The sequence below is a fragment of the Contarinia nasturtii genome, unplaced genomic scaffold, assembly GCF_009176525.2.
Source record: "Contarinia nasturtii isolate CC-2019 unplaced genomic scaffold, AAFC_CNas_1.1 Cnas_scaffold_1037, whole genome shotgun sequence".
Taxonomy (NCBI): Eukaryota; Metazoa; Arthropoda; class Insecta; order Diptera; family Cecidomyiidae; genus Contarinia; species Contarinia nasturtii.
The window spans coordinates 1,489,163-1,510,007 of record NW_022198383.1 but is presented as its reverse complement, the minus strand read 5'-3'; the positions used below and the strand labels follow the sequence as shown (position 1 = coordinate 1,510,007).

Here is a 20,845-nt window from a genome sequence, read left to right as displayed (position 1 = left end):
GTGCGATTAACATGAAGTTGTGTGCAAATGCATTGATACAAGTTTCTTTTGAGATATTTTTAAAATAATATGAAATATGCTGTTTATTTACTTTCTTTTGTTTGAATATATCAAATGTTTTGCCTTATAAAATAACGTTTTTCCGGAAAGAATAGTAGAGATTATATGGATTTCATTTGTGCCATGAGTTCTTCTAGGCTAGGCCCATCATTGTTGGCATTTGAAGTGGTTGCAGCAACATCTTCTACTACGTCTGGTGCGTCATAGGCTAATTTTAGACCGGCGTTCACATTGATTGATGACGATTTCTCCACTGAACTCGTTCCTTCATCTTCTGATACTAATTCGATTCCATAAATATTATCACTGTGCACAACGGCATCGTCGGCTTTTGCCGTGGCAGTTATTTCCACCTTGGGACGTGCATTGTATTCCTTTTGTCTTTCTTTACAATATCGATCAGTGCACTGCAGATTCGGTTTTAAGCTCATTTTCGGGAAAAAGTCGATCATTGCATTGTAGCCCAAATAATCAGACACTTCACCGAAGTTCAAAAGATATTTAAGTGTATTTTGCACAAGCATTCCAGCGACCATTCCCATGGTAGTGGGTAAAGATGCTGCACACACTCCTTCTCGTTTTAATGTTTTCTCGTCAATGTTGTCAGCAACAACAAGTGGTGGAGCGCATGCAAAACATGCCGTTTCACCCGGTTTCAAAAGTTGAATATGACCCGAAACGGCATTTTCTGATACACCTGATTCAAACCAATTAATATTGAGCTCATTACATGCTGTATTTATGGCCATTCGTGCTTCGAAATTATCGACACAACTTAGCACCAAATCCACCGAACTCTTGCCATCCAAACTACCAGTTTGAATTGCATTCAAAAAGTGATCAAACGAATCGACCGTGGTGATATTGTAGTTATGGGTAAAAATGCGAACGTCCGGATTTATGAATTGTAAAGTTCGAGCGGCTGCGTCGACCTTTGACAAACCAGCTTGATCGGGAGTGAAGAATAAACGATTCATATTGGCCAATTCAACTTTATCGTAATCGAATAAGATGAGTTTTCCAACACCACATCGAGTTAACATGTCAGCTGTTACACTGCCAACACCACCAATTCCAACAACAGCGATACTTTTCTCACGGATACGCTCATAATTTTCGACAATTCCCATGCGTTGCAATGCCATCAAACGACTGTATGGATTCGAATCTTTCACTTCAGCCGACATCTTTTCAATACGTTCGCGTCCGCCCGAGCTCTTATACTTGAGCAACTCATTTTTCAGTTCGGCTATTTGTGATTGTAGTTCTTCAATTGATGCCATCGCAGCGGATATTTACTGTGAATTTAATTAAAATTATGTTATTTGTAAAAGGTTTAATTTTTCTTCCATAATTTTCATAATTCTTAAGTGTAGCTCACTTTTTACGGAATGTTGTTGGATTTTTGTTGTGGATAAAAGTGATATACAACCACTTGCTTTACAATCTGGAAATTGAATCATTAACTTTCATTTTTTTACGTGTCAATATGTGGAATGCTTTCAAAACAAGTCAATTGTTGTCAAAATATTGTTGCAGTTCTGTTCATGGTGTTTGGTGGCGCCAATGTCACTTAGCTCTGTATTCGAGTGAAATTCAAATTTGGCGGTTTTAATTTGAGATTTTTTTTCTTAGAAAAACAGTTCATGGATTTATTTTCTTTTTCTTCAAATTTCAGTTTAGTCAATTATTTTCTATACAATTTGATCTAATCAATAATTTATTGAAATAAAACTAAACAATGATTAGCAAAAAATCACTTTGTTCACTTTTAAAATGCTGTCAGCTTCTATCGCGGCGCTGTAGTCAGTCATGACCAAAACATGAATAACATTTTGCGTCGTTCTGTCATATTTGGCGGTATCATTTGCGACACAAGCTGCATAAGTCATCGTTTGTTTTCAACGACGAACTGTTTCAATCATTCCTCTGACCATTTATATTATTTAAATTGTTTTGTTCAAAGTTTGTATCGATCGAAGACACCGCGATGGGTATTAAGGACCTATATAAAACAATTGCCGACGCAGCACCATCGTCCGTCAAAGAAAATGAAATCAAAAATTATTTCGGTGAGTTTTCAATTGTTTTTCATGATTGTGCGTGTCATTTCATGAAAACCATCCATTGTATTTCCAGGTCGAAAAATCGCAATCGATGCAAGTATGTGCTTGTATCAATTTTTGATTGCTGTACGTTCCGAAGGAGCTCAATTGACATCGATCGATGGTGAAACGACATCACATTTGATGGGAATGTTTTACCGTACGATTCGAATGCTGGATAATGGAATCAAACCGGTCTATGTGTTTGATGGAAAGCCACCAGAATTGAAATCGGGCGAACTAACAAAGCGGGCAGAAAAACGTGAAGAAGCTCAAAAAGCACTGGATAAGGCAACTGAAGATGGAGATGCGGCCGATATGGAAAAGTTCAATCGTCGCTTGGTTCGAGTAACAAAACAGCACAACGCCGAAGCAAAAGAATTGCTCACATTGATGGGCGTACCGTACATTGACGCCCCATCCGAAGCAGAAGCAACGGTAAACAATTGAAAATGTTGATGCATTTCGAATACAATTAATCTTATTCTTTCTTTCGTTCGTTGTCGATAGTGTGCTGCCTTGGTGAAATCTGGAAAGGTCTATGCCACTGCAACTGAGGATATGGACGCTCTGACATTTGGAACAAATATTTTGTTGCGCCATTTGACGTTCAGTGAAGCACGCAAAATGCCAGTTCAAGAATTTTACTACGATAAAATTCTTCAAGAACTCGAATTCACACGTGAACAGGTAAACAGCGTTATTTGATTTGAAATCTCTCTTTCGACATAATCTTAATGATGAACTTTTATTTTAAGTTTGTTGATCTGTGCATTTTACTTGGTTGCGATTATTGTGAGACCATTCGTGGAATTGGCCCGAAAAAGGCATTCGAATTGATTTCAAAGCACAAATGCATTGAGGAAGTCCTTAAAAACATCGATCAAGGCAAGTACATTGTTCCAGACGATTGGAATTACGAGCAAGCGCGTGAATTGTTCATTAATCCCGAAGTTATTGATGCAGACAAAGTCGAGGTAAGTAACCAAGTCCCAAATGATTTGATTGTGAAATTATGCGAACTTAAGCAAAAATACACTGTTTGTATTCAAATCATCATAGCATACCTCGTTATTTTTAACTCAAAACAACTTCACAACTTATTGTTTTGAAATGAATAAATCAATGAAATGATTGTTTACGAATTGTAGATTAAATGGACCGATCCCGATGAAGAAGGTTTGGTGAAATACCTTTGCGGTGATCGACAATTCAACGAAGAACGTATTCGTAGTGGTTGCAAGAAAATTCTAAAGACACGCACAACATCGACACAAGGGCGTTTGGACAGTTTCTTCAAGGTTCTTCCATCGACACCAAACAACAATAAGCGGAAATCTGATACAGCTCAAAAGGGTTCAGCAAGCAAGAAAGCCAAAACCGGTGCCAAAACACCACGACGCGGACCAAAGTAAAAATACGTTCCATTTCTCATTTTCATACCATGTCTTCGTTGTTTACATTATTATTTGAAATTAAGATGAAAATACTGTGTATCTGACATGAATTTATGACATTAAATTACTACTGGATAGTGGATACTAGAATTATATTTGAATAAATCGTAATCGTTAGTCACGGTTCAAATGAATTTGAAATGACCGTGATTTTTTATAAATGTCAAACTCTTATCATGATTAAACGTCAATAACCAGCATATGCAATGTCTTTTATTTACATTTTTTTCATTGATGCTGTTTTGAGCAGGGAAAGCAAAGAAAAAATGTTATGATATATTTGGCGCCAATTTTCTCATAAACCGTGAGTGTTGCACGATGCAAACGAAATGTCATTTAATAAATGTTTGATAATGTTTCACACAAACAACATAAATATGCATTCAAAATTGTTCAAATCCATATGAGTGGCTTCAAAAGATAACAGAAAAAAAACGAGTATTCCGTGTATCGGTCTAAATAAGGAGAAAAAGTTTGCGGAAAACAACATATGTGCACCACACACCTAGTCGCGTGTTGCTGTTTGTACCTTTAAAAAAAATATTGTCATTATGACAAGCGAAAGTGGAAGTTTTCAATTTAAACCAAAGTAAAGAAAATACGCTAAACAGACGGAATAAAGACTGCAATTGCTCTGCATAGTATATGCACATAAATAAATTGACTTGAACGGAAAAATAGTTTAAAACGTTGAATATGGTGATTCGTAAAAAATGTCCGCAAGTCTATTGGTCGCAAACCGATGACGAAATAAGGCTAATAGTTGCTTTACTATTAGATGATATGGTATGTTGTTAGATGATTTTTGATAAATTTATTAAATATGGCGGATTAACATTGAGATGGAAACAATTTGTTGATAACATTTTTTTGTGTCATTGTCATGATTTGGTAGTTACCAAACATTAAGCTGGAAGAAAGGTTTATTTCGTTGGAGGCATACGGATTTGGTGCAGCTGATAATGGACCGCACAAATATTATTTCGAAATAAACCTTTTCGAAGCGATTGATGCAGAGGTAAGTAGTTATATGATGAAATTGTAACATTCCTTCGGCTAATAAAATTCCATCTGAAAATTTCAGTCGATCGATTCATGTGTTATATCAAACGTTGACTCCAAACTCCAAATTATTCTGAAGAAAAGAAATCCGGATATTTGGTGGTCTCGTCTTACAGCTCAACCGCAGAAACAAAATTGGATTCATGTAAATACTTGAGTTTAGCTCGTTGTTTTCGAGAAATTACTCGCTGGATGGATAAATTTTCTGCTATTGAACGTAAACAATTGTTCTCTGTTATTGATTTTTCATGAGATATATTGTTGTCGCAAGTACCGCACTGTAGCCGAAAATTTAGCTGTTGACAGGATGATTCTATTGCATCATAATGGTTAAATCGACAAAGAATAATTTTTGTTTTAAATTTGATTAGATACACGAAGAGACGTGGATATCACGAAACAAAATGGATTTGAATGATGAGGCAGAATATCGTGACATTCGAACAGACTATCCTGGAATCGATGATGTGGTATTTAAAGAGGAGTTTGGTTATCAAAGAGGTTAGTTTTTTTTTACCCCGACATAGCACACTCTGTTAGTTTCATTGCTTTCAATTTATTTTAGCTGATCGAAAGACCATTTACTTGATAATGTACAATTTGTACCAGTTTATCGCATTTTTTTACATCGTACTGGTACTTTTAATAACTGCAAGTCGTGATGGGCTCAGCGCTGTATCAAAATCAACTTACAAAACAGTGGGAGCGGCCATGAGAACGAGTCAGGCACTACAGTACTTGGAATTTCTCAATGCACTGGTTGGTTACACAAAAGGATCGCCACTGTTTCCATTCCTTCAAGTGACCGGACGAAATTTCGTACTGTTTGCTGTAGTGCACGCAGAAGATCGTCTCCAAGAGATGCCAGTTATATTTATGTTATTTCTAGTTTGGTCGTTGGTTGAATTGATAAGATATCCATACTATATAATTGCATTGCTTAAAAAAGATATCGCATTGCTCACTTGGCTGAGATACTCCATTTGGATTGTGTTATATCCGTTGGGCGTTTTTGCAGAAGGAACCATTCTTTTGCGTAGCTTACCACTTTTTGAGGAAACAAAACGTTTTACAATCGAAATGCCGAATAGAATGAACTTCACCTTTGACATGGTCAATTTTATGAAATTTTATATGGTTTGCGTACTGTTGCCAGGTCTTTATTTTGTGATGAAACACATGACGAAACTAAGAGAGAAAAAATTGAAAAAACCAAAAATTCATCACATTAATCATAAACATGATTGACATCATGATTATTTTAGATGTTATTAATTTTCATTATATATAGATTTTGTAACGGTGTGTAACGAAAATGGGAGAAAATGCAATGTTAGATCGAAAAAAAACTTTTATTTAGAACTTTCAAAATCTCAAATTCATTTTTTACAATACTTTTACTCATAATTTAGTAAAAAAAACATGCTATAACGAACGTTGCCTGAGAAAAACCACAGTTTTTTAGTTCAAAATCAAATATTTCCAGAAAATATTTATCAGGCTATTTACTTTTTCATGATATTAAGTCACGTATTCCATATGGATCCTTTTAATATTCATTTTTGCACGATTTGCACCAAAGCCATATAACATAGGACGTGTCGCTGGTGCGTGGTTTACACCAAAATACACGATCAAATACAATTTAAAAAAACTCGTAATGTTTGTCAGTGTGCATCGATCTATATGCATGATATTTATATTTAATCGGCAAATAATAAATGTGTTTAAATGTATTTGAGATTTACAAATTGACGATTAGAAAAATGTTCTAAATGAGCGTACACATTGTTTCTTTTTTCGATCTTTCGATAATACATTTATCTCCCTTTCTATCTCCACACACAGCTAAAATTGTGTATCAACCATACAAAATCAATGCTACATGGTTAGCGAAGTAAAATCAAATGACAGTTAGATATTTGCATCAAATCATATTCACATTTTATAAATAAATTAATGTGGTAAAGACATTTTTCAAATGAAATATTCAATAAAAGAAGAAAACCGAAAAACTTGTATAAAGGAATCAAATTCACAGAAGAAGAAAAAAAACAGTCAGGGCTATATGTGAACGTTTTTCTTGGTCCAAATATTTTCAGGTGGAGTGAAAGGCATCACAGGCAATTATAAAGGTGGCAACAAATATCCGTGTCCAAAAATGTCAACCTTTGAGAGACAAACAAAGTCAACCAAAAAATACTTAGCTTACTTACTCAGCTTTATATTAGTGTGCGAAAGGGCTTTCTTTCAATTTGTACGAAACTCTCACGTTTTTCAGTAAATTTTACACTATCGATCGAGTAGATTTTTGAAAATAAAATTTCCCTGAAAATTTGAACGCAAACTTTCGGAAATGAATGAAAGAAATGCATTTATCGAATGGTATATCATTTTTTATTAACCTGTATAAATACAATTTCTATAGAAATGTAAAATCAATAACTTGTTTTCTTATTGTTTAATAAAAATTGAATATTCTTCTAATGGGGTTAATTGATTGATTGATTGTATTACTTTATGCATGCGTTAGCTTCGACGACCTATCGCAAGTGTAAAACTCTAAGCATTCGACATATATCAGTCGAGGGCTTAAAATAAACTAAAAATAAATTCAAATCTCATTCGTCTAAATGGTGAAATAAGAAAACCTATTCTCAATATAGTGTCAATTTTTTTGTTTGTTTCAATGCAGTGAAATTTTCATTAAATATGTATTAGAAAAATGCAGTTGGATTTTGAAGGCAAAAATACAAGTGTGTGGAAGAATTCCTTTGATTGCTGCTAACTATATATCAATAATAATCTGAACCATTTTGTTTTTTTTTTTGTTCAAATGCAATTTAAATGCATGCTTTAACAGTTTCTTACAAAATTCGATAATTTTCCTCATTTCTCAACCAGTTTTTTTTTTCATTTTTAAGTTCACTTCTATTCAACTATATTTAATATAACTGTAGTATTAATAGTAATCAAACAATGCTGAGTTTCTAATTTCATCATAGCAAGTCGTTTCTAGTTCTTTTTAAATAGCTTATCTTAGGCTATGTTCGGTATTCAAATGTGAAAACACGCGATTTTTATATGTTTACAAAGCATATTCCGTATTCATTTAATGGCAATAATATTTGTGTGTGTTTGTGTGTGATTGAGTGTGAACCTGTGTGGTGTCAGTGTGTAATAATTTATTTTTTTCTCTTGCTGTTTTTCCGTATGTATTAATGCTAATATAGAGTTATAAATATCAAGTATGTTTCGGTTGCATTCGAATTCGTGCGTTTCACATTTATTTTATGTGGTTGTGTTAACAATTGCAATTTGCTTATAGCAAAAAATTCGGGGCTGAGAATAATACAAATAAAGTGGCGAGTAGCGTAAATAGAGTAAAAATAATTAGACATAGTCTATCAACAACCATTGCAGCAAATTTCCAATCACGTGATATTTCGTTATCGGCATCCTCTTGTTTCAGCTATTTTCATGGACAAATTTATTTGATAAAAAAAACAAGAATTTCCAAAAAAATATTCGTTTTATCACCTGATCAGTGATCCAACGCAGCTCCTTCAGTATCATTGCTAATTCATATTCGGACGAACCAAAACATGTTTGCGGATATTGATGATTAATACGAGTATCGGCAATCGTTCCAATACTTTCTTCCGCTTCACCCCTGTATCCGCGGCGACAGAAAGTAAAAAAAACGCAAACCACAAAAAAAGCAATGAAAATGCACATTTTTCAATACCTGTAAACAGTACGATAGTACGTTGGCTGTTGAAGAAATGCTGGGCAACTGTGATTGCATCTAAAATCATCATCGATGTCAAGTACATTCGCCAGTAATGATTTGGATGAGCTGTAAAGTTCGAATCAATCAAAGATGATGATTTCAATTTTATTGAATCATGACCATAAATACCCGTACACCACTTACCGTTCTTTAAGTTCCACGCTCTGTAGTTGTTGTGCTTTTTTATCGAGTTTATCTTCATCTTCCTCGGGGGTGGGACGACTCATTCGCAAAATACATGGAAGCCAATATAAAAATACAACTCGTACCTGAGATAACATAAAATAGGGCAAATGTTCCATGTAAATTGATTGAGTAAGTAATGGATGATGCAGCGAATCTAAGCTTCTTTTTTTTATTATTACTAAAGTACTCAATTAGCGTGCACGATTCAAATTCAACTGCAACTTTGTAAGAAGAAAAACCAAATGTTACGTATTTTTTTTTTGTATAAAAAATATATTGTTCAAAAATTAAATAACATTACTCTGAACTTTTTCTGTAATTAATGAATTGTTTGGAATTTTAGCAAGTAAAAAAAAAAACTTTATACGAAAATATGATGAACACAAAATGAATATAAAAATTATACGAATAAAAATTGTTACGAAAATGGAAAGCGAAAACGACTCGGATAACCTTTTTTTAACCTTTCTATGGAGTTCAACGGTAATACGAAAAATTAATTATGTAATAAAATACCGCATTTTGCAATAAACGAGCTATATTGCAATGTTGTCTGAATCAGCTGAATTTTAACTGTAAAACTATTTCAATCAAAGAGAACTGATTTATTAATAAATTCGGAATAAAATTTGAAACCAAAATCAGACTTAAGTCTGATTAATGAAACAACATCCCAATCGACGGTAATTGACCGTGTACTATTTTTTTCGTTCTGCTTTCAATATATGACAAATTTGGCAGGCTTTTGTTTTTCTCTTTTTTTTCGTTGTTGTTGTTGTTCGGGGGGACGGGGGAATAAACAATGAGCGATAGCGAGGGATCTAGCATTAAAAATCAGAATACATTCATTTATGAAAGCTATTGAGCGCAATACTAATCAACACATTATTCATTACATTACCAGTTAGAAGCGTTTGTAGGTTTGTCAAACAAATATTTTATTAGATGCTAACGATAAAATTGCGATAGAACCCTCAAAGCAAATAGAATTTTTTTTGTTGTGATTATAAATTGTCTAAGACATGAACTCTCTAGTTTTTATGTGAAAGATGTCATTGCCAATTTTTAGGTCATAGAGAATGGGTAGGGCGCGAAACTCATGCAGACAGAAGAGATGTCTTGTTTATTAAAAGCTTTTTTTACGTGAATAGATCGTTTTCATGTTTAATGCTTTTGTGCTCTACATTTACGATTAATGAAAAGAAAACATCACTCTTTTTGTGAGATAAAAAAAAATTGGATGGTAAAATTGTCTTCAAATAATATTTTGAAGTGAGCTCAATGTTTTTTTTTCGGATTTGAAATATTACTGATGTTCTCTGTAATTTTCGAGGGAATTCGGATTGACTAAAATTAAAACGCACTATAATATTTATGTGATTCAGTCTTGTTTGTTTGTATTGAAAAATGGTTTATTAGTTTTACAATAACCAAAAATGCAAATATAGTACGTGCACCATTTATCCCAGAGAAGATGGCGAGAGAAAAAAAGGCAACCACATCGTTTTTGATATTTGTGTGTGCAAGTCAAATCCAATAAATCTGTGCATTTGGAGACCGTGCACTGAATTGTAATCGTAAAATGGGTATTATGATACCATTTTCAGTTAAAAGAAAATACTCTCTCATCGCTTGCAATTCGTTTATGGCAAACTTTATTTAGGTTTATGTGAATTATACAAAAACCATCCATTGCATTGTGCAATTGTGCATACACTCGAAATATAACTATAGACAAGATTAATATATTATGTACGATGCGTGCTACGTCTGTTTTACTAAACTCTGTGACTACTGAATATAAATCAAAAAGAAATGTATTTGCACTGACAAAAAACAAAAAGAAGAAATAACACGACAAAAACAAAACATGTTCAACAAAGAAACGAAAATTATTGGCCAAAAATATAGAGTAGTATTTGTAATAGGTTACAAGAGTGTTACGAATAATATGTATGAGCATTATATGAGGCAAAATGTCAACCAAACATACATAAGATATATTGATATATTATTATTGTTTACGTTTATGCACGGATGCAATTTATAGTGTTTACTGAAATTCTTATTATGGTGTTTATATGCATATCACTCAATGCGTTAAACATTCGTTCAAAATGTGATATAATTGTGTGTGTGAGAGTGTGTTTTGGGTGATAAATTTTAATTTGCAAAGGAAAACCAAACTCAATTAGTACAATACTATTATATATATAGATATAGAGATCGGATTAATAAATATATATATGTATATATCGGCTAAGGTTAGTGAGAGAGTGTGGGTTAGAGTGTGTGTATACAATAAGTGAGTGAGAACAATATACAATCGAAATTAATTATTATTATTATAAAAAGAAGAAATTGTGTAAACTTTTGCTGTTTAGCTTTTTGCTTATAAATCAAACCAAAATGTTTTTAAGTGTTTTTTTTTTGTTAGATTTTTGAATATTATTTACCCAGTCGGACATTTCATGTGTGTCCGCATTGCGGTGATGATAATTCAAAATTAAAATGGTACTAACGACTGACGACGCGACCATAAACATGATGCAATTGAAATATGTACCTGAAATGATTTGAATTACTTGATTTTTTTTTTCTGTTGCTGTAATACATTCATATATTCCACACAAACGAGCCCTGTCAACATTGCTATTTTGCATGTAAACAACACTTATTTCGAAAATTCGACACATTTAAAGTTCAATATTTTTTTTTTTTTTTTTTTTTTCACTTAGAACACGAGAATATGTTAACTTGAAAATAGACAAGAATATGGCTTATGCTATGGCCTATGACACACATATTTCGAATTCATTTCAATGAAATTATTTATGTATGCAATATGGTTATTTCGCATGAAATTGTGCGCACAGGCCTGTGTTTGAATCGCAATTGAGTTTTGTCTTTTGTGTTTCGTTTTTACATAATCAAAAACTCAATCAATTCATATACACATTTAGCAACAGCCCAATTCCCATCAAATGTAAAAACCAAAACCCAACTGTCATTTATGCAAGTCAGTTGTATTTTTATTTTGAGCTTGCCATCACCGATATGGTTTGAAAAATAAACGTCACACAAATTATGTTGGATTATTTGGGCTACGTACAGCTCACACGCGTAGTAGCCGCCGTTCTTTTTTTTTTCGTTGTATTGTACACACTCAATTTCGGTACAACTAAATTAAATGGGGGTAAATTAATCTAAGTCGTGGATGAATGGGAATTTCAACTTGTTTGCCTGTTGCTTTTTTTTGTCATTTAACTTTCAATAGTCATGTTATTGGGGTTAAATTTTCGTGTTGTTTTTGACATTGTCATTGTTAATTATCGCCATTATGTGGTTTTAAAAAAATCTTTTTTTTTATTATTATTTTCGTACTCATTCGACACAAGTTTGTACTTACCAAGCAATGGCACAGCCTATTCATGATGTTTGCATTTTGAACATGAAGACAAAAAAGAGGGAAAATGAGATTTTCTTCTATTTTCTCAAGGAATTTGCATAAATGAATAGAGTTGAAGGTTGCAAATGTTTAATAAAATAGATAAATTTGATGTCAACCAATGGTGAATGCGCACATTTATTATTTATGATATTTAATTAGTGAAAGAAACTTACATCTGAAGTTGCAGGCATAGTTTCTGTTAGCATAGACCGCAGTGAATGGCAAGAAACGAAATTAAAAATTTTTTTGCTTTGAATTTATATGTAGTTTATGTACATACCTGCGACCATATTGAGGAAGACTGTTAGGGATAGGAGGATTGTTACACCTTTATATAAAAGGAGTATGAAGTAAAGAGAAAGTATACGTCAGAATATGTTAGAGCGTTTATGCGAAAGAAAATTGTCAATTACCTAGTGAAAGTTTTTCCCCGCTGTCAGTATTACATCGGACGATGATGCGAAAAAGCCAAAAATCATTATTAAAATTCTTGTAATGTTCAATGCCAAATATATCAAAACAATAAAAAAAAGCTCAACTATAACTCACCTATCAGGCGGTAGTGTAAAACTATTTGAAAAGTAAAATTGTGGCAAATCATTTAATGCATTTTAACAGTAATGTTTAATGTGTTGTTTAATTGATTGTTTGGTTTTTGTTCAAGTGTTTTCTTACCCTAATAAAGCCATTGATGCGATTAGAACGCAAGGCACTATCAAGTTAAAGAAATAGTACAACGTTTTTCGACGAATAATTATCGCAAATGTGATATCGATATAAGGTTCTGGGCAGCAATTATAGTAAATCTCATTACGTTTTCCTGGCACTCCTATGTTGATGTAATAAATTTGCAATTGATTTTTACACTCGGATAACCAAATTGTGTACATACCTAGCAATTCCCATTCGCCATTGGTAACAAAACTGCTTATATCACCGCCTGATTCATCTTGCAATTGTAAGTCCAATTGAAAACCATCATAAGTCCATGAGCCGAATTTCATTTCGCATCGCTGAAAAAGCGCATCGCGCATATCAAATGCGTTTGATCATCAATTGAATGCCACCAGAGAGCGATTCAAAAACAAAAAAAAAACACCACACGACTATCAAACGCACATACCTGATCATCAAATGGAAACCATGTTATATCAATTTTGCAAGTTGATTTGAATATTCCCGGTGGAATATAGACGACACTACCGTTATTGCGTACCACTACATTGGTTGGGTATGTGCCATCAAAGCCTTCATCAGCGCTAAATGCACACAAAAACCAAAATATTTATTGAATAACGAGTGCACAGTGTAATTGCAACGTGTATCGTAATTAGGAACGTTTCAGATTATATCATCAACAACAGCATATTTGTTTATTGCCATTGCGTATTATGGATAAAATGGTTAAACATATGCCATCAATTGCAACAAAAAGCCAATCAAAACGACATGATAAAATGGTTGGGTTTTTGCTTTTAAGTGTGGAAAATGTTAACAACAAAAACCGACTACATTAAATTGCATACACATAACCCATTACATCGGATAATTTTGGGCCAAAGTAAAGCTCTCTCCAACCATTGATCGAATGTTTTTTTTTTTTAGAAAAAACTTTTTCTCTGCCTTTTGTAAATGCATACATTCAGAACATTTCAAAAACAGAACACATTTGAACTGAAAAGATCATATCAGAACTAAACGCCGCAACAACAAAAATAACGGCTAACAGCAGCAGTGACGGCAACGGCGACGACGATATAGCGAGAAATAACTATAATTGCAGTTTTCGCAATATAAAACCAAAATTTAATATGAATGAAGATGAAATGTGTACCAGATGATGCAACTGGCATTTGCAGACAATGTAAAGTAATATGAATATTTGTTATGACCCACCACCACAATATATATTTTCCAACTGTGCGTTTATGACTGAGTGCATATAGAAATGGTACATTTTGTTTGAAAATTGCACATCGCATACAGACTTATAATGCCATAAAGCTTAGTAGCTTTAATTCCATGAAGAAAAAAATAAATAAAAGAATTTTCAAATTATCCACACAATACGCTCACAGATGGAATAAAGAGAAGAAGCAGAAGAGAAATCCATTACGAATCTCAACAGATGAAAATGGGAAAAGTAAAAAAAAATATAGGCATTATTTTCTTCAAGTTTATATTTTGTAATATATATATAAAACATGAAGCCAACTCGTTCATTGTGACAGTTAGCTCGTATCTCAAATGGTGAAATGGTGAAATGAGTGAAAAAGTGATGAATATCTAGCCTAAAAAGGAAACCGAACAAAATGCAAGAAATGCGGTGTATATTTACATAAAAGTGAAAACAAGAGAGGTCACGCAAATGTCGCATTTATCTTCTTGTTCTTTCGAATCACTAAAGAGTTGCGAATTGTTGCCGTAAACTGATCTGAATGCTAAAAGTTATTATGGTGCAAAAAAGAAAGTATGGTTATAACACCATTTCTGACTCTTTTCAACCAATATAATTTTATTTGCCACAATAAAGAACATATTTCTATACAATGGACGCGCGCGCTTTTGGTTGCTCTTTGTGGAACTGAAAACAGAATGAAAAAAAAAGAACGGAGAAAAGCACAATGAATACTTTTCCTCTTTTCCATTGCACATTTCATCCGGACAACTTTCAAAGCGAATGCAAAAAAAGTATGTAAAGAGAGAGAGAGAGAGAGAAAAAAAATATACCGAAACATCGTTGTTTACATTTTAACTCACAGGAAAAATGGTATGGGGGCTTCTCTTCATTTTTCACTGTATTGTTATTTATTCAGTATTGCGAAGTAAAAACGAAACATTTCTCATGGATTTTTTCTCTTTTTTTCCGCCTTTGTTCGAACTTTGTAACGGCAATATTCTGTTCTATATCGTGTTGTGTGGGGTAGCAAATGGTTTATTTGGGTTCTATCTTTCTTGTAAATCAATTGGATCTAATGAAAACTACGATTAAGTGGTTGAGACTATAACAAAAACTTTTATGTAAATAAATAATTCGGAAACTCCATAAAAAGTTTAATGGACTTGGATGGCATACATTAAACATAATATTATTGGCTGATCTGTGCTAAAAAAATCTAGCGCGCTATGAAAGTTCTGGCATTTATTTAAAATCCAACGATTTGAGCAATTTGACCAATGTCAAAGGACTCGAGTCAAGTGTGGAACTTGAAATCGTTTAAATGGTTCCACTTCTATCGACATCAGTCACAGTCCTTTTAAAACAATTTCAACACAAATACTATTGATAGAATTGAAAGAAATACCTGTTGTACATTAAAACGTCTATTGAACGGCAGCACATTCGAAAATTCACAAGTTAATTGAATGACAAAATCAATTTACAGTCAATATAGTGAAAAAGTTAATATACCTGGCTTCCAGAGGCGATGCGGTGGTATTCGTAAATCCTTTACACCCCCATATTCGCTCGTATTCCATCGTAAATTCATGTCATTCCATTCCTAAGAATAGATTCGTTGTGTAGCCAGTTTTGTTTTTTTCTCTCGCTCAAATTTTTATTTTATTTAAATAAATGTGATTTTGGATTAAGTGAGATAGATAGTTTACCAGTTTCAGCCATAAATTTGATATGAGAAGTTGATTTTTTTCGTCCTGAAATGAAAATCAAATACCATATAAATAAGCAATATATGAGTGTGATGAGTATTTGATAGGTAATTATAGAATCGAATTAACGAAACAATGTGAAACAACGTTCGGAAACATGAGTGCCAATCAAACAAGTTAATGCGAAAAGCTCGCGGAATGGGTAATATATATTGCAGTGAGCCATACACTCATATACAGATGTGTTGATATGCGCGTGCCTCTGTGTGTGTGTATATATTATTTAATTCTTTGTGCAATATACACATATAGACTATAATAGATAGCATAAAATGTGACTCAATACTTACAACATCGATAATCTGCATGAGTGTCAGTCCAAAGCTCAATTGCAACGGATCCGATTCATTGACGACGGGGCGTTCTAAAACGTTATAGTTGTCTAGTAAAGCGTGTAAAAGTCGTTTTTCATGAGAACCAGATTCACATCCTGCAAGTATATGCAGACAAGATTTATAGCAAACGTTTACGTTTAAATATTTCACATCAGACGTCTATGTGAGTGGAAGTGCTTTGGCTTGTGCAAATGAAAACACCTATGAATATTCTATGATCGGACATACATTCACTGATTCACTGAGGCGCACACACACACACACACCACTAGCACACTCAAACACAACGAGATGTTAAAATTTCATTAAAATAAAGAACAGAAAATCTGCAGCATATTTGTTTGCACAGCATCACATATAGTCCCATTCGCACACATTCATGCAATCGCAAACAGATAGATGAAATGCAATCATCTTTTATTTTCCTTTTGAAGCGTTCTTTTTTTTCTTTCTTTCTTCCAAATTAAATGATTTCAAACATTTATACACAAAGTGAATATCGAGAATGGTACCGCATTGAATTTGCTTGATGCTTTTTTTCCCTTCCTGATTGAATATTCGGTTATTTTCTTTTTCCCTTCAAATTCATTAAAGAACCTCTGTGCGACTTCATAAAAAATCGTTTCCGTTTTCCGGAAATTTGAAGATGAAAAAAAAATGTTCAGTATCATTGGTTTTAAAACATTTACGCGTCTGCTTTTATGATAAATAATATAGCTCCCCCGAACTCGTAACTATGCTTGGATATTTGATTCAGTATTTTTTTTCTTCGGATTTTGTGTGTTATTCAATTGAATAAAAATGGTTATTTATTTTCTTTTACTGCAATTCAAAATGGAACTGTATTATTACGATGATAGCCGAAAATGCTGGTTTTGTTTAAAAAAAAAACATAAAAACGAATGCTTAAATTATGCTGAACGAATGGATCAACATTTTATTTGAACAAAATGGAGAATGAAGGTCTTCAATAAAAAAAAAACAAAGTTAGCTCTAAAATAAGATTGTAAAATGGAAAGAGAAAAAATAATATTGTGAGAACGGTCTTTTCTATTCGGTTTTTTGCATTTTGTTATCTCGGGTGTGTAAATTTACCTGCAAGAAAAGTTAGTAATATTCCAAATCCGAGTATTGGAAGTGTTGGAAAAAAGTTGTATATGTGGTATTTAGACATCTTTGGCATTTTTTTTGTATGTGTAGCCGAGAACGAAGTTCGTGTGTTGTAGTTGTTGGATTGTAACTATATATTGTCTTTTTTTTTTATTTTATGTTGGTGTATGTAGAAAGTATTATGAACGAGCGTGTGTACTTGAAACAATGTTGTTGGAGTAGTAGATGTATTTCGTATTCTTGATTAAAAAAAAGAAAACAAAATGGAAAAAAAAGAAGAATAAAAAAGAACAAATAAATGATATTGTAGGGCATCATTTCCTTGAGCATTTAGATCAAAGTGAAAAATTGGTGATAGTTTTTCATAGATAAAAACCATTGTTGTGAATGTCGATTTGGCCTTTCGATACACGATTGATTGATTTTTCTACTATTATGCTGCGGCATGCTTACAATTTTTACTAAGATGTGTGTACGGTTTTAGAATGCATCCAATTTGCAGAATAATGATTGACAACAATTCAACAAGAGATACGGATACTTTTTTAAATTATTTTATTTGTTTAATTGATGGAACAAATTTTTATAAAAGTATGTATGAATGCAACGAAAAATGGGTTTATTTATACGAAAGATAAGATGCAATTGTATTTGTTGAAGCAGTCAAAAACACAGATATTAGATTGTGACCTCTGTTATCGTATCGATGGCCTCTTAGAACAAGAAATTTGATAGAAAATTGGAAACAAATCTATGTTGAAAAATGAAAGGAAACGTTTTAGAATTAGTGTCTACTAGAAACTTTCGGAAGTGTTTCTACTTTTGATCTGAAATTCATTTAGCAGAAGAGCGCCCCCGTCGTTGAACTCGAAGTTGTCCGGTGGGCTAAGCAATAAATTAGAATAAGTTCAAGACACCAATTATGCGGGTATTTCTTAAGCAAAATCACTTTCATATTACCCCAATTCGGAAAAAAAGGAAGCGAGACATAATGTGGTAATCACAGTTTGGTGAAGCTTTTGATTTATGTAAAATATGTTCAGAACTTACGTGTTGTAAGTTTCAACTGAAACGGAATGTTTTATTACAGGTGAAATGATAAAAAAAAGTAATGGCTATTAAACATTCACTTTCACACAATTTGATATGGAAATTATTTCTTGGGGATTTTCTTTTCGTTCGAATATATCACTTTATAATCGGTGCGGTAAGTATGCAACAATGTGTTTCTTTATTCGAACAAAATTATGTTTCGATTTACGATAGCAAATAATTTTGTGACCGCGCGACTCAAAGGTATTATCGCGTATGAAGTGTTTTTGAAAAATGTGTGGTGTCAACGAGCAGTTAGGCTGCTGAAAACAATCCGATTTGCAATAAGATCGAACTAATGAAGGTGATTAATTATTTAAAGCGAATTCGTGTCGCAATCTAAAAGCTGCGCATCCACATTAAATTGTGCGGTTGCGGAATGATGCTTTCAACAACGGCTTGTTTTTTTATGACAAATATTGCTCGCTGCGAATGAACCAAATGAATTTAGCGAGATCATTAAGTTGATTAATTAATTAAAATGGACAAATAGAAAGAGAAATAGAGTGAGAGAGAGCGTGAGAAAGAGAAAGAGAATTAAGCTTAATGTATAAAACTGATTGAGTATTACAATGCAGGGGAAAGTGAAACACAAAAAGTATTGAAGATAAAGATGAAATTAACTGAAACGAGTGAAGTGAAAATCACATCAATTCAATTTGCAATTTTAGCTTAAATAAAATAGAGATAGATAGAAAGATAGAGAGAGAGAGAGAAAGCAAAATATAAAACAATAAACAAAAACATCACCACCACTCAACGGTATGGTTGCTGTAATGGTACGTGTATGCTTGAAATAATTCGAAACTACAGTCTAATTGTTTAAAAGTTTTAATGAAAATAGAAAATTTGTGTATAGGTAGGTATGTGTGTGTGTGATTGTAAGGATTGTGAGAGTTGTGTATTGTGTTAATGTTAAAATGATTATATGGTGGTATAGTAACAGTGTTAAGTGATTGGTTTTACGAAGAAAAGCTATAATGTTAATTAGCATTGCAGTTAAATACCATCAATACGTTTATATTTTGGGTAATGCATAGTTAAAAATATGTTGTCTGATTGAGAAGAAGCATTCTGGTACATATCAAATTAAAAAAGAACCAACTGTCTATATAGGCTAAGAGAGCTTTTTTTATATGTTTTTTTATTATATATGGATGTATCAGTATTATGAAGTGTTACAAATAAAGTGTATTTAGAAGAAGCGTTACGGAGAATATTCGTTTCATGTTATTCAATAAAATACTATTTATATTTTATCAAAAATTAATAGCAAAGAGGAAGTAACAAAGAAAGAGAAAGAGAGGCAGACTAATGCGGTATATTTAACCAAAGACCTTATACTTCGACTGTGTACTATATATTATAATATATACTGTAAAAAAGACTGAAGCTTGAAAAGGGAAGAAGCATTTTAAATTTACGACAGAAAGATGAAAACAAAAATAAAATGATATTTTTATAATCTTTTCAAACTTTCAACTGTGATTTTCGCATCCAAGGATGTAATTTTTATTACACTAAATATTATCAAATAAAATGAAATGAAGAAAAAAACGAAAAACACACAAAAATGAAACACGAATGGACAAACGAACAAATAGAAAGGAAGAGAAAAAAAACGGTACCGAAATGGTGCCGAGGCGCGCGAGAGAAAATACTGCATAGCAGATTTCATCACAAAAAAAAAAGGCAGATGGAAAATGTGAATATACACCAAAGCTTTTCTAATATGGATATAAAGAATGGAATACGAATACAAATGCGACTAAATAATATATATTTTTCGAATAAAAATCAAATTTAATGTATGAATTTATGAAACGAGACGAGCGTCTCGGATTTAACTCGATGAAAAAAAATCAAGAAGAAATTTAACAAGTAAAACAAATATAACATTTTCAATTTAACATTTGCAACAAACAATAATTATAAGTGATTTCGTGCCGAAGACCAACAATCTAGTGTTTTTTATTTTCTCTCTTGTTCACTTTTGCGGTTGATATTATTGAAAGACAAAAGAAGCATTATATTTGACTAAGACTTACCATCGCTTGCGTTACGCTTAAGTTTTATGCAAAAAATAATAATAGTAATAATAGTTATAATAACAACAACACATTATGTAACCCTTAGTATCTATTCAGTTCTATTACAATTGAGTGAATAACATGATTTTTTTTATATTCTGTTGTTCTGAGGGCACACTGTGAAGTGAATGCGACTTTGCGCTAACACTAACTCTTTTTTTTTCGTTTCGACGATACACACACACACTCTCACACACCGTGCAGACACCGTCTACACACTAGGCTTGTCAGCAACTAACTGAAAATGCAATAACATTATTTTATTCATTGAACCATATTGTATGGTATGGAGCACGCTATCCACTCTTGTCGTGTGTCGCAACATTCAAGCACCACTGCAAGCATCCAGAAAATATAGAAAAATACTGTATTGGCGAGAATATGGCCAACAAAACTGCGCAGGGTTGTTATGCATTCCCATATAAATTTGTGTTT

The 20,845-nt window shown here is 32.8% G+C and overlaps 4 protein-coding genes across 5 annotated transcripts; 2 read left to right on the top strand and 2 right to left on the bottom strand.

Annotated features, from left to right (window-relative positions):
* Positions 1-46: 46 nt before the first annotated feature.
* LOC116344451 (ubiquitin-like modifier-activating enzyme 5) lies at positions 47-1,577 on the bottom strand. The gene is made up of 2 exons (XM_031773002.1): positions 1,442-1,577; positions 47-1,358 (listed from the first exon to the last, which is right to left on the bottom strand). The coding sequence occupies exon 2, from the start codon at positions 1,341-1,343 to the stop codon at positions 162-164; it is 1,182 nt and encodes a 393-aa protein (XP_031628862.1). The 5' UTR covers positions 1,344-1,358; positions 1,442-1,577; the 3' UTR covers positions 47-161.
* A 340-nt stretch (positions 1,578-1,917) lies between these two features.
* Positions 1,918-3,824, top strand: LOC116344452 (flap endonuclease 1). Its single transcript, XM_031773003.1, has 5 exons — positions 1,918-2,132; positions 2,200-2,603; positions 2,676-2,855; positions 2,924-3,142; positions 3,317-3,824. The coding sequence occupies exons 1-5, from the start codon at positions 2,051-2,053 to the stop codon at positions 3,578-3,580; spliced, it is 1,149 nt and encodes a 382-aa protein (XP_031628863.1). The 5' UTR covers positions 1,918-2,050; the 3' UTR covers positions 3,581-3,824.
* A 156-nt stretch (positions 3,825-3,980) lies between these two features.
* LOC116344453 (very-long-chain (3R)-3-hydroxyacyl-CoA dehydratase) lies at positions 3,981-6,699 on the top strand. The gene is made up of 5 exons (XM_031773004.1): positions 3,981-4,408; positions 4,518-4,640; positions 4,707-4,829; positions 5,056-5,185; positions 5,250-6,699. The coding sequence occupies exons 1-5, from the start codon at positions 4,319-4,321 to the stop codon at positions 5,930-5,932; spliced, it is 1,149 nt and encodes a 382-aa protein (XP_031628864.1). The 5' UTR covers positions 3,981-4,318; the 3' UTR covers positions 5,933-6,699.
* Positions 6,700-7,113: 414 nt separating this feature from the next.
* LOC116344443 (neuronal acetylcholine receptor subunit alpha-7) lies at positions 7,114-20,698 on the bottom strand. 2 transcript variants are annotated; one of them, XM_031772993.1, is made up of 19 exons: positions 20,369-20,698; positions 17,214-17,467; positions 16,074-16,213; positions 15,724-15,768; positions 15,527-15,617; positions 15,420-15,438; positions 13,238-13,373; positions 13,007-13,127; positions 12,790-12,943; positions 12,664-12,684; positions 12,528-12,547; positions 12,395-12,442; positions 12,288-12,310; positions 12,073-12,088; positions 11,120-11,229; positions 8,622-8,746; positions 8,433-8,543; positions 8,225-8,357; positions 7,114-8,156 (listed from the first exon to the last, which is right to left on the bottom strand). In XM_031772993.1, exons 2-19 carry the CDS (start codon positions 17,299-17,301, stop codon positions 8,007-8,009), a joined length of 1,551 nt encoding a protein of 516 aa, XP_031628853.1. In that variant the 5' UTR covers positions 17,302-17,467; positions 20,369-20,698; the 3' UTR covers positions 7,114-8,006. The 2 variants fall into 2 exon arrangements, with proteins under 2 accessions (XP_031628853.1, XP_031628854.1); XM_031772994.1 differs by lacking the exon at positions 17,214-17,467 and having other exon boundaries at positions 20,369-20,696.
* Positions 20,699-20,845: the final 147 nt, after the last annotated feature.

Bases quoted from the DNA above. Each gene is read 5' to 3' on its own strand.
- LOC116344453 (XM_031773004.1), top strand. From the start codon at position 4,319: ATGGTGATTCGTAAAAAATGTCCGCAAGTCTATTGGTCGCAAACCGAT. The intron at 4,409-4,517 runs GTATGTTGTTAG...ATGATTTGGTAG, and splicing joins CTTTACTATTAGATGATATG to TTACCAAACATTAAGCTGGA. The intron at 5,186-5,249 runs GTTAGTTTTTTT...AATTTATTTTAG, and splicing joins GGAGTTTGGTTATCAAAGAG to CTGATCGAAAGACCATTTAC.
- LOC116344451 (XM_031773002.1), bottom strand. From the start codon at position 1,343: ATGGCATCAATTGAAGAACTACAATCACAAATAGCCGAACTGAAAAAT.
- LOC116344443 (XM_031772993.1), bottom strand. From the start codon at position 17,301: ATGCCAAAGATGTCTAAATACCACATATACAACTTTTTTCCAACACTT. The intron at 15,769-16,073 runs GTAAGTATTGAG...TTTTCATTTCAG, and splicing joins TCATGCAGATTATCGATGTT to GACGAAAAAAATCAACTTCT. The intron at 12,944-13,006 runs GTATGTACACAA...ACATCAACATAG, and splicing joins TGGCGAATGGGAATTGCTAG to GAGTGCCAGGAAAACGTAAT.
- LOC116344452 (XM_031773003.1), top strand. From the start codon at position 2,051: ATGGGTATTAAGGACCTATATAAAACAATTGCCGACGCAGCACCATCG. The intron at 2,856-2,923 runs GTAAACAGCGTT...TTTTATTTTAAG, and splicing joins TCGAATTCACACGTGAACAG to TTTGTTGATCTGTGCATTTT. The intron at 3,143-3,316 runs GTAAGTAACCAA...TACGAATTGTAG, and splicing joins TTGATGCAGACAAAGTCGAG to ATTAAATGGACCGATCCCGA.